Genomic DNA, 12,426 nt, shown 5'->3' with positions numbered 1-12,426 from the left:
GGGATACCAGCTCCAGCCCTAAAAGAATGGTTTTGAATTCCACACCCACCCTTCTACCTATGATTTGCTATTAACTTGTAGTTTGCTTTGTTGCAGGATCTTGTGGGCCCCAAAAGTTCATAGGGGTTGGGAGGGTAAGTTGGTGGAGTGGTGCCAAAAACACATAAAGCCGTTGCTGGCGCAGCAAGTCCCTGAGCTGCCAACAAGATGCATCTCCTCTTTACCCCTTTTTGGCCTGGGTGGTGTTGGGCTGGTGGGATCTGTACTGTCATATACTGTGGCTAAACCCTGTATTCTGGCACGCTGCCGTGGTAAGAGGCACTACTGGGGAGGCTGTTTCTGGGTTAATGTTTAGTGTAAGCTTGAGCTTCTCATCAAGGGTGAAGGTGAAAGCTATGGGGCAAGGCATTTTCCAAGGGTGGATATCAACAAAACCCTGTAGTGGGAGCTGTACCACAGTGCTGAGTTTCTCTTCCAGTCTGCCAACCTCCTGCCACCATCACAGACACAAGGCCTGGGGCTTGCTCTCTTCCCATTTAACTGAGGCAATGCTGAGACTTCTCTAGCCATCTCCCAGTGCTAAGAGCTATTTTTCAAAACATTAGCTCTTGTTTGGTCTAGGGACAGCCAAGTGCAAGAAAGCAAACCACTTGCCCATGACTGAGCCAAAGTGTGGAGCTGATATAATATGCTGCCATCTGAGATAACTTACCCCTTTCCCAGAGTTCACTGGGAGGCTGTGGTCTGCACAGAAATGCTGTGATCATGAGATTATCTGTGTGCTTTTTGTTTAACCTCAGGAGCTCTCCAGAGAGGAAGACAGCACACCAGGTTAGTCAGTGGAAGAGGAGGTATCCCTAACCATAACAAATTTGGGGTGAAAGGTCCCCATCTCTGCAGCAGCCAGATGTTTGCTTTAGTCACATGGTCCACTACCTTTGAGACGAAGTCCCTACTTCTTGTTATTAAATGACAGCTTCCTGCAAAGTGCAAAGTCTGCCTTTCAGACTCCAGCTGTTGGATCAGTATCTGCTCTGGTTTTGAGCTTAATTTTCATGACTCAGAACCTCTGGCACATTCTGGTGTCAAGCTGTTGGAAACTTGGACACTTGGAGCAACATCCATGGTAAGTAGAATTAAATTTTGAGCCCCCTTTGTAATGACAAAATCAGCCAGATAAAAGCTTTCTAACACAGTTTTGAGTGTTAGAAAGCAGCATTCCTCATTGCAGTGTGCTGATCCCTCAGAGAATCCTTCCACTAACTGAGTGCCCTGAGGATTGGGTAAATGCTCAAAAGTGTGAGTTGTAATCATACACACTGATGACATACTCATTGGCTATCCCTGCTTACTTGATGTATGTGTATTATTTTATTTTACATTGTTGCACCCCTTACTGGAAGTCTTTATATGGTTTTTTGGTGTTTGTCTTCAATGCTCAATATCATTTTTAGGTGGCTGTTCCTCAACCCTCATTTTGAGTAAGTGCCTGCATCATTGCTTTGCAGAACTTCTACTTTGTCAACCTTGCAAAGCTAAGCTGGCATCCTGTTGTGTTTTGTATGACATTTTTTGAGTACTTCTCCAAGACTACATTGTTCCCTTTATTTGATAAGAGTAAAATTTTGTTCTGTTCTAGTGTCCTTATCATTTGGGAAAAAATAGTACTCAGCCCAACATCACAATTCCATGCTGAAAATAATGCCTAGATTTTTTTCTTTTATGAAGTCATTTTGCTAGTAGAAAAGTAATGTCTATGGGCAGCATTTTGCAGGGAGAAAAAGTTCTAAAACAAAACTAAAACCAATTGATATTTTTTGCTGAATCTTCCAATAACATTTTTCAACATCATAAAAGTTCTTGCACAAAGATGGGAAATGCCAATGCCACAAACTCTGAAAAGGCTTCCAGTTTTGACACTAGCATTTCAATGGTGCTATAAATCAGTCCCAAAGCTGGTAGTGAACTGCATGGGGCCGGAAATAATTACACTAGGAAAAATGAGAACCAGTGAAGTTTTTGTTAAAGATGAAGCTAATTGGTCATAACTAATTAGCGGCTTCCTTTACGTGTCTCCATCCAGAGCTACCAGAGACATGGCCCCTTGTCCTCTGCAGGCAGGGATAAAGCAGAGTTCAGTGCTTGGTGCAGCATCTCCCCTTCAGTGCAGATGTACTGGGCTGCGTGCTGGTATAGCTTAGCCTTGAATTAACTATACCTGAGGATATCAGTCGTGCCTTTCCTAGGGTTGCAAGGCATATCACCGTACAGAAAGCTGGTTTCCTTCAGTCCCTTCTCATTCATTTCTGCAAATGCTCCATGCCAGTCAGGACCCTGCTCCCAGGGTGCCATGAAAAGCTGGGTGAAGTGCTTCACCATTGCAGCACAGACACCATGAATCTGGCCATGCTGATGTAGCTCCTGCAGTGCAGACCAGCCACACCAGGTGCCAGCTCTGCTCTTCCAGTGGCTTGCCATAGGTTGAGATGCTGCACATAGTATCTGGCTAACAGTGGTGTTGTTCTGTTGCACTGCTGTCGGGCTCCTCTTCATAACCAAGTCTGCTGGAGTGGTAACTTTCCACTTCTCATTATTTTGAATGGGCCAGAAAGAGATGGGTGGGACACCAGCCTGCCTCTTGGCCTGGTTTCTGGCACCTAATGGTGTGGGATGGCAGAGAGTTACAGAACACGCTGCTCCAACTTCTGCTGCTGGATCTCAAAGGAAAGCACTAACATGTTGGCTGCTGGAGGCCCTTTACACACCAGAAGTGTTGTGTGGGAATGCTTTTTCCCACAAGCCACTTCTGTGGATGCAGGCTGTCAGCAGTGGTTGCTTAGCCAGGCTCTTGCTGCTGGATGACCAGCTGGGATATCTCAGGGAAGAAGACGGAGTAGCATTCACCCCAACCACCAAGAACACCCCAGTGCCAGCCACCACAGTCAAAGACTGTGAAGGGGACTGGGGAGCAAAACCATTCACTATGTCAGCACCTAAAAGAAGGTCTCTTTGCACTTGCACATGAGTAGCCCACCCAGATGCCTACAGTGGACAGGGCTGCAGATACAAGAAATCTTTCCACCCAGTAACCCTAAACAAAGACAACTTTGTCTCCCTGTCAGTCCCACATGCAGTCTTCTACAACTCAATCAGGGCTGGAGCACAACATGTGTTAAAGGAAGCACTGGAAATCATCTGTGTATCAATACATGACCTGTCTTGTACTTCTCCATTGGGAACATGTGAGTGCACACTGCAAGGATCCTGAGGGGTCCCAGAAGTCATCTCAATTCCTGTAGGCAGGGCAAGACCAGGACAGCTGCTGCACTAGCGTCCACAATTCGTGACTGCAGGAGTTCCTTCCTGTGCTCCATCCATAGACATTGCTTCTCAGCAGCTGTCTGGTGGTGTATCTGCTGAGTGCCTCAGTCTCCTGGGATGTCCCAGACTGGCATGTGGTAGCAAAGGATGAAGATCACTCTTAGGGGCTGCTGATTGGTTCCGAAATTCTGCGCAGCACCCCTGAAGAATTCAGTGGATCTGGTGTTTTCACAGGCATCATTTTGCTTTTCCAGAAGGACTTGAGGTGTCCTGACAGGCTTGCTAATGATATCACAAGAACAGTCTCCTCTTTTACTAGAGTTGGGGTCTGTAGTGAGGAAGTGGTCACTGGATTGGTGGTTGTGATCTCCCCGTAATGGAATTGCCTTTCGGCTGAGGACACACTTACTACCTCTCTCTCTTGACACTATCAGCAGTTTTCTTCTCCAGTGATTTCAATCTCTGTTATGTTGCCTGTTGTTGCTTTGGTTGAGAGTGTTTGAGACATTCTTTGGAAGGGCTCATGAGGCATCTACCCTTTCTGTCTTTGCCTACATCTGCTAAGGGTGATACACAACTTCTTGGTAAATAGTACTTTGCCTTGAGGAGTTAATTGGTAACAGCATCCAAGCTACTGTTTGGGCATGTTTGCTTTTCTGTTTGGTCCCTTACACTGACCTGCAGCATCTCACTTGTGAAGGACACCGAGTCTCACAGTCTTGTCACAGCTGCTGGCTCAGCCCAGAGCTGCCTCTGCTACCCAGTGGTGGGTAGTGATGGGTGATGAGTGATGGGACTAAGGTATGTGGATGAGCTAGCTGTCTCAGACTCTGATTAATCAGACAGGACCAGAGCGGTGTTAGCTGGGGGGGTGACCTGGCCAAAGAGACCACTTCTGCTATTTGATCTTGGGAACTGCTGTCTACTTACCAAGTTCCTCATTCAGGGCGCCAGGGAGGTTTGTAGTGCTGCCAAGGTACCAGCTGACCCCAAAGTCTGAGTGTGAGCTCTGTGAGAAGCTTTCTAAAGCCATATGCCATCAGTAAAGGGCTTGCAGCTTTGGGTCAGCGTCTCACCATCTGCCAGGGACTGCTGAGACAGCCAGAGGCTGCCAGCTGAGGCTGGCACATTAAAACGTGTTGCAGGGGTGCGTGCAGTGCTCAGGATGAGCGGTACCTGGTGGCCACACCGAGGACATGGCACCGTGCGCCTGTCTCCTCAGAAGCTCTCCGACCTAATGCAAGGCCTGTGGTACTCTCTGCAAGAGGCGGCAAAGTCCCGATGCCGTCAGGTCGATCTCGCAGGAGCATCACTTACCCACCTTTCCCCACGTGCCTCCGGGCACAGAGCCGGGGACCCACCTGCGGCGGCGGTGCAGACGGTGAGCGGGCTGCCCAGCCCAGGGCAGCGGAGGCACCGAGCACCGAGCTGCGGCTGCGGAGCGGCTCTCCCCGCCCCGGCACCGGGACAGGCCCTCGCTGGCCGCGGCAGGGTGGGCCCGCCGGCCCCGGGCAGGCTCTCGGCGGCTCCCGGGGCCGGCGGCAGCTCCCGGCGCGGGGCGGGGGCGGGCCGGGGCGGGACCGCGGGCGGGCCGGGCTGGCGCGGAGCGGAGCGGAGCGGCTCCGGTGCGCACAGCCAGACCGCTCGGCCGGCGGCAAGGTACGGGGCGCGGGTGGCGGTGCGGGGCCGGGCGGGCGGGCGGGGCCGGCTGGACACCTGCCGCAGCCCGGGGCCTGCGGAGCCCCGCGGTGCCGCGGAGCGGGGAGGTGTCCGCTCTGCCCGCCCGGCGCCGGGGGTGCCGCGGCTCCCTCTGGCCGTACCCCGCTTTGTGCGCAGCTGGGGCCGGCTCCCCAGCCGCGGGGACACCGGCGGGCGGGGGATGCCGCGGACTTCGGGCATCCCCGGTACGTGCGGCGGGAGCGGGGCGTTCCCGCTGGGCGCAGCCCGGGCTGGTCGCGCCCTTGGCGGGCAAGGCTCTGGCTCGTCGGGAGCGCCAGGGCTGTTCTGCGGGGAGCTGCCGGCGGGATTTTCTGCGCGGGGTGTGGCGGGCCGGCCCGCAGCGGGACCCTCCGGCCCGGGGTCTGCAGGCGGCGGGGCGCCGAGCAACAGGGCTTCTTGGCCACCCGAGCCATCCTGCTGCCAGCCAGCCCTGCACGGCTTGGCATCTGTATCACTTCGCTTAGTATGTATAGAGAAGCCTCACCTATGGCTGTGTGTGTGATGGGTTAAATTTGGCCTCTTTTGCTGGAGTCGTGGGGAATTCGGGTGCTTGGTGTCAGGTCACATGTTCCACAGAGCATCATGACAGCCGCATAAATGACTCTCGGGCACCGGGAGATCCCGGTGCTGCTTCCCTCTGAAGGGGGAACTGGCACCTTGAAGGGGTCTTATTTTCAGGTAGCACAGCTTTGAAGACTGCTTCTTCCGTGGGTCTGGCTTTGATGCCACTGCTCTCTCAGGGCTGTTGCAAAGCGATGTGAAGCACTCCGTTACACACTTGCAGACCGGTGGTCCAGTGAGGCCAGCTATGCGTGGAGTCTGAGCACATTGTTCACTTTGCAGGGAGTGGTACTCTCCTTGTCGTGCTCTGGAGCATCCTGTCTCTTCATGATTCCCACGCCGCCCTGCCCCACCCTTTTCACTTATACTTTCTAAGAAGACCCCGTGCTGCAGTCCTTGTGAAGGGTATTTCCCTGGACAGGCTTAGCCTCTTTTGGCCCCTTGGGCGTTCAAGGGAAGCGGTTTCTGCCGAGGATTCAGGGAACATTTGGTACAAGGTTGACTGATGGTTGCCTTTAAGCGTCTTCAGTGCAGGCTCCCCAGTGGGTTAACAAAGGAGCAGCCTGTGTAGCCCTGCTGTTCCCTTTGTTCTTCCTCTGGCTGTGCCCTCTTTGGAGAGCTCTGATCTCTCCTGGTTTAAACAGAGATAGGGAGTGACTTATGGAGACACCAGGGAGTTCATGTTTTGGTTGTGATCATCTCAGGAAACTCTAGAGCTTTGGGAGGCAGAATAGGGGAGAGCTGGTTGCTTTTTAGAGACAGGGTAAAAGGAGGTGTTTTCATCTGTGCTGCTGTTGTTTGGTGAATTATCATTATGACATCTATTATTATAGCTTCCATAAGAAGTATTTCAAATTCATTGAAGTTCTTACTCTGTGGCAACAAATCAAAGCCCTTTATCTCAGTAGAGCTGCTATAGACCTGGGAAACGTGAGACTCCGGTACTGGTCATGTTTGGACAAACAGCCAGACAATTCTGCTGCCTGCACCCCAACTGTGCCCTAAGCTCCTCCTGGTCGCTCTTCCTCAGAGGCAGGGCACCTTAGCAGGAGTGTGCCTGTTTTGCAAGTCTGGGGGTGAGGGAGGCCACTGTCCCCTGTGTGGCAGCTGTGCCTGCCTGGCCAGCAGCACTGATCACCTCCACCCCATCGGTCCAGCTGGTGGCTGTGTCTGTGCAGCAGGTGGATTTCCTTGTAGCAGGTCAGGGTGTCTCCAGATGTTGTGTGTTTCTCATTCTCCTTTTCTGCCTGGGTAATTTCTGCCTGTCTTTCAAGTATGCTGGTTTGCCCTCTGAGCAAATTTCTCCCTCTGCAAATGCCAGTGATGGATAATATTTTCACGTTTCTGTGGCCGCTATGTTTGTTAGTAGCTGGATAGTTGCCTGAGTCTGTGGCAGGTTTCTGTGAGTCTCTTTCTAGGTGGGCTGGCACCGGGCAGGCTGCTGTCTCTGGAACAGGTTTATGGTGCCTCTGCAAGGGCAGTTCTCTCTTGCCTGGGGGCTCTCTGGAATGCCAGATGCCTAAACGTGGTGTGAGCTGTGTTTTGGGGATGAATGGTTGAGTACAGAGCAGGTCTCGGTGCTGTAAGCTTCAGGTGCCCAGGTGCTCACTGTTGCAGAGGCTTAGTGAGAGAACTGAAGGCTTTGGCATATCCCAGAAAAAAAAAAAGGTGATGCTTTTCAGTGAGAGACTGTTGCCTTGGGGCAAGCTAAGCTATATTTTATGCGTGACCTTGCAGGCTCCTGATAAATTGTAGTCAGTTTGCTGCCTCTGACATTTTGTATTCCTTGATCCACAGCGGCTGCATAGCATGCCCCCTCATTAGGTCCTGATTTCCCCGGCAGGGATTTTGATGGGAAAACTGTTGGGGAGTGGGCTGTGACAGAGACTCTGTGAAGAAACAGTGTGGAGAAAAACTGTTCTGGATCATTTCCCCACCATCCACTCTTGGCTGGTTCAAGGGGACTCAGTAGGTCCTTAAAGGCAACACCCTATTCTCCACTGTCATAGAAAGTTTGTTTGAAGTGTTTGCTCCAACCAAAAAGCCCCACAAAACCCCAGCACCTTGTCTGAATATTCCTGAGTTCCAGTTTAAACACCAGCAGTCTTACAGCTGGCCAGTGGGCTGTCTGGGTGGCTGCTGGACCTTGCTACTAAACTGCTGCTGAGAGCCAGGGGCATCCCTGGTGAGGCTGGGCAGCAGCTGTGCTGTGAAGCAGCTGTGTCTGGCTGGCTCTTGACGCACAGCAGGAGCACAGACGGTCTGGCCTCTTGCTCCCGTGGCAAGAAGGCACCAGGGCGATGGTGTGGCGAGGTGTTCCACATGTAGTCATTACATGGCTTCCCGTAGGTGCACGTTAAGCTGCTCTGGCTGTGCAGCTGACTGAGGCAAGCAGCCTGCAGCACACTGCAATTATGCTGACGCGCCTCCTGCCTCTCCCCAGGAGAAACAGGAAAGACCTTTACATCATCCAGGAGGCTGTATTGGCTGAGAGATTTTGATACTCACAGGGTTATACTGGCTTGTAAGCAGAAGCAAGACTGGCCTAGTATTTCCAGGGATTTCCCCTCTGTGGTAATACAGGCTTGCCAGCAATTCCCCATTTTGAAAATACACCCCACAGGGCTCTATTAGTGTAATGCTGATGCTTACTATTTCTAAAGCACTTTGAAATTTACAAATAGGACTTTCTGACCCTCAGCCAAGCAAAACCCTTTCTAAAGCTTGGAGACATGCTGCTGCCAAGGGTAGGCCCAATGGTAGCGTGCAGCTCCAAGCCTGTTCTCTCTTCCCTTGTTGACCCGTTCCCTGCTCTGCGTCACACACTTTCAGATTTTCCAGAGCAGTGCCCAAAGTTTGGTGCCTCTCTCCCTCTTTCTTCTGAGCATCCTTCAGGGCTCCAGTTTGTTTTTCCTTCCAGTCTGGTGAATCACTTGCTCTTTATCTCTGTGCAAAGAAACATGGACCTACCTGCAGAGAGGAGGTTGCAACCGATGACTCTGCACTGCCTCTCTTCCTCTGTGGGACAAAGTCTCCTAGAAAAATTATGAGGAAGACAAAACAGAAGAAAATCCCAGCAGTTGTGGTATTTTTATTGCTGAGATTAAGACAAAGTTCATGAAAGCTGATAAGATAGCTTCCAGGAAAGCAGCAGAGGCCAAACTCCATCTTGTTCTTCCTCCTACAGTTCTGGGAGCTGTGCTTTAACAGGAGAGGAGGCAATGCTGGGGGAGAGCTCCTCTCAGAAAAAGGTGCCAGGGCAAGGCTGTCCATGTCAGGGCTGCATTCATAAAGGAAATATGAGCCTCATGTCCTGAGCTTATACATAGAGTTGAGCAGGGACAGTCAGAAAAAAAGGTGCAGGGCTTACTCCCAAGAGCTGAAATTAATCAATCCTTGCTCTACAAATACCATGATTTAAACTTGCTTTGCAGAGTGTGTGTGAAGAGGGCTGAAATCCTCCTTGGGAGAGTCTGAAATCTCTGGATCGCATCCCAAGTCTTTTGGGAATCAATGGTGGGGTGATGGACAAGTGCCTTTTCCTCGGACGTGGCTCTCTGTGGGCTGGGGTATGGGCTGGCACAGCAGGGGAACCAGAGCATGTGCAAGCACAGGTCTGGGAGCAGCAGGTCTCTCCCCATAGTGTGTCCTACCCAGCCTCACCTGGGTCTTGTTTAGCCAGGGAGTGTTAGCACGTAGGACATTTGCCAGTCTTTCAAAAGGACCCTGAAGGGCTGCCCATGAGTGCCCCCAGTGTCACTGTCACACCACTGATCTGTGCTGATTCCTGTAGCGCCACAGCTGCCCCGTCAGGTATCTGTGTGGTTTTGCTTTCTGGGCTGCAGCAAGTTAGACTCTGGCAGTGCTGTTCAGCTCTCAGCCACCTTTGACAGGGTTACATTGAGGCTATTTCAAACCAGTTATTTTAACTGGTGTTTCACAGTGTTTTCTCTAAGCAAGAATACACAGATCTTGAAAAATATAAACCATATTGCCTTAGAAGAGCATAGCTACCATTTTGCCTGAATTGCTGGCACAGTTGCAGTGCTTGTTTCTAGGAAGCCTAACACTGATGTTTTTAGGAACACTGCCTGTAACGTGAATGAAGCCAGGAAGGCCCAATCTTCCTTTTCATCCTTGGTTTCTTCTGTTCTATCTGCTTCCTAAAAGGAGCCTGTGCTGGCAACAAAATTGCAGGGTAATAGGCACAGAGAATCCAGACAGCTCTTTAATTGCAAGAGACAAGTAGAAGAAGTCAAAGATTGTCTTGCTAACATCTACTTAAATGTAATTAGTTCACATTATTTTTCTCTGCCATTTTCTCTAATTTAATTTGAATACCAAAACGCATACATAGAGGAACAAAAACAAAATCAGAATAGCATTGCTCCAAGTTCCTGCTCTTGTAATGTTCAGCTTCTTCTACGTACAGAGGCTCTTTTCCTTGCAGTCAGGGAGGATCAGAGTCTGTCTTCTGACCCCTCCTGCCTGTGGTCATGGCTGTTTTGCTTTGAATTTGCAAAAGGTCTTTATGTCAGTAACTGGTGCTTGAGTCTTAATTGAAAAAGATTGATTTTGCTAATGATAGCCTGGCATCCAACATATTCCATAGTGATCAATTGGAATTCAGTGTCTTATGGTTTTAAAAATCATGGCATTTATTTAAAGGGTTAATAGGGATTGAAGGGTTTGGCTGTACAGCCCCTTGCATTTGTTTGAGGCTCATGCCACTGCCGTGCATTAATCTCCTGTGCACTAGTTCTGGGTGTGATGCATCCTGCCAGGCAACACAAGTTTGGGAACAGAAGAACCCAACCCCTCTATGAGATTTCACAGTTAAAAGCTCAAGTAGAAAGTTGACGCTTTTGTCTTTCTTGGTCTCCAGGTTGTATTTCGGTGAACTCTTGGTTTCTGTGGAATTGAAAAGGTTAAAAATCACTTCTATCTTTACAGATAATGGATTATTCAGTTGAGCTGACAAACCACAATGAGAGCTGGTAGCTGGAAGCAGAAGTTATTACTTGGCAAAATAATAAGGCAGTTGTGTTTTTAGCAGCAAAGAGGAGGAATCATGGGAAGAACTTCCCAGGATGATGCATTGCTAGAAACTTGAACAGGATGATCACCTAAATAATGTCACTCAGTGCAGACAGCAGTGTTCTCTGGAAGTAGGTGACATCTCTCAGTCTGCTGTTAGCCAAACAGCAGCTACCTAGCCTCCTGTAGAAATTTCTTTTCTCCAGCTTGGCACTTTTAGAATGTCTCATCTCACAGAGGAGACCATATACTTGTCTCTCCAAGCTCCCAGCATGTTCTGTTGGGCTTTGCCCTTAGGGTCCCATGGTGGTATTCTTGTTCCCTAACACAACAGCTAACTCTCTCTCCTGAGCTGTGTTTTATAGGTGCTGGAGGGATGACAATTTGAAGGCAGGAGTCCTCTGAGCCAGTTTGGACTTTGACTGTAATTGGAGAAGGACTTCATTGGCTGTGTTGATTTGAGATCTGGAGAGGGAGGGGTAGGTGACTCATCCTCATGGAGGCAGAGCACTGTGTAGGACCAGTACCTGCTTTTGTGATTGATGTGTACTGACTGACTGAGTTCACAGTTATCCAAACAGGGGCTTAGCAGGGTGGTTTTCTTGCCTTTAGTACCTCCACCTTTGGGGAGTTTCAGAATTCACTTGAACAAGTGAAAAACCTGGCTTGACTTAAAAGCTGACCCTGTTTTGACTGGAAGTTTGTGCTGTGGACCATCAGAGGTCCCTCTCAGCCTAAACTTGCCTGTGATTTGGTCATGAAACTAGAAGCAAAAACCTGGTAGTTATACTAGGAATGGAAGTTTCCACAAGTTAAAGCAAGGAAACCCATAGCTAAAATCCATCTAGAAATTCTGCCTTGGTCCTTGTGTTCCATGTTTCTTTCCCATGTTCAAGATGCATGTTGAACTTGGATGGGTGGTTAAGAATTCCAAACTTTCTCTGCAGCACATGTATCTCCTTTATAGGTTGATCCACTGAATTAAGAAAAAATATCGAAATATATTCTTGACTATATTTTGGTCATCCTTGAGGTTTCAAAAAAAAACCTATTTCACTAAAACTCATCTTGCTCTTAGCTTGGGGAATCTCTATTTGAGACCTTTGATTTGGTGTTCAGTTGTCTGAGGGCTGTTACTAGAACAGAGCTTCTTAAGACTGATTGAGAAAATTCACTTAATGTGTAAAGAGGGAACTAAAGTGAAAATTTCTCTACCTTCACTTTCTTTCAATTTTGAGAAACCAGTCATTATTTTAGGTATGGTTTTATATATTTTAGAAGTGTTTTACAATGTCTTACCTGTACTTCCTTCCCAGACATGACTTGCCACATGAATTTCTCTGTGACTTAATGACAGCTTATCTTACATATATAAAAAAAAGTAGCAGCATTTGTACTCTAATTTCTGCCTGTCTTGCAGTCAAGCTCAGTTGTATGAGTTTGGAGGATTAAAGGCACTGACACCATACATGGCATTAGAAATGTTTCACACACCTTTTGTTACTGTGGGGTTTTGCTTCCACTGGTGCCACTGGCCACTGCCAGTACAGGCAGGTGACCTCACAGTGGTTTTAGTCTATTATTCTGGAAATCTGCAAGTGTCTTCAACTCCTGCAGAAAAACAAGACTTCCCCAGGAAATCCGGATTTTTATTTTGAGCTGTTTCTAGACTAACCTTTCTTTACTTTCATGTCCACCTGTGTCATTACCTGCTGTCCTTCCTGTGCCTGGAGTTCCCTGGCATGACAGTGTCATGCAGGGCAGTGGTAGCACCCACCTGCAGTCCTT

At 49.3% G+C, this 12,426-nt stretch overlaps 1 protein-coding gene across 3 annotated transcripts in view; it reads left to right on the top strand.

Moving 5' to 3' along the window:
• Positions 1 to 1,018: 1,018 nt before the first annotated feature.
• The window catches only part of CORO2A (coronin 2A), a 60,566-nt gene continuing 49,158 nt past the window's right edge, over positions 1,019 to 12,426 (top strand). Inside the window, exon 1 of one of the 3 annotated variants that reach the window (XM_056513786.1) lies at positions 1,019 to 1,126. In XM_056513786.1, coding sequence (XP_056369761.1) covers positions 1,124 to 1,126 — 3 coding nt within the window. In that variant the 5' untranslated portion in view covers positions 1,019 to 1,123. Of the gene's footprint in view, positions 1,127 to 4,901; positions 4,981 to 5,036; positions 5,226 to 12,426 lie in introns of those variants that run through there. The other 2 variants (XM_056513787.1, XM_056513788.1) reach the window with 2 other exon arrangements.

The sequence above is a fragment of the Oenanthe melanoleuca genome, chromosome Z (assembly GCF_029582105.1).
Source record: "Oenanthe melanoleuca isolate GR-GAL-2019-014 chromosome Z, OMel1.0, whole genome shotgun sequence".
Lineage (NCBI taxonomy): Eukaryota > Metazoa > Chordata > Aves > Passeriformes > Muscicapidae > Oenanthe > Oenanthe melanoleuca.
Note: the sequence above shows the minus strand (reverse complement) of the source record. Positions and strands in the feature narration are given on the sequence as shown.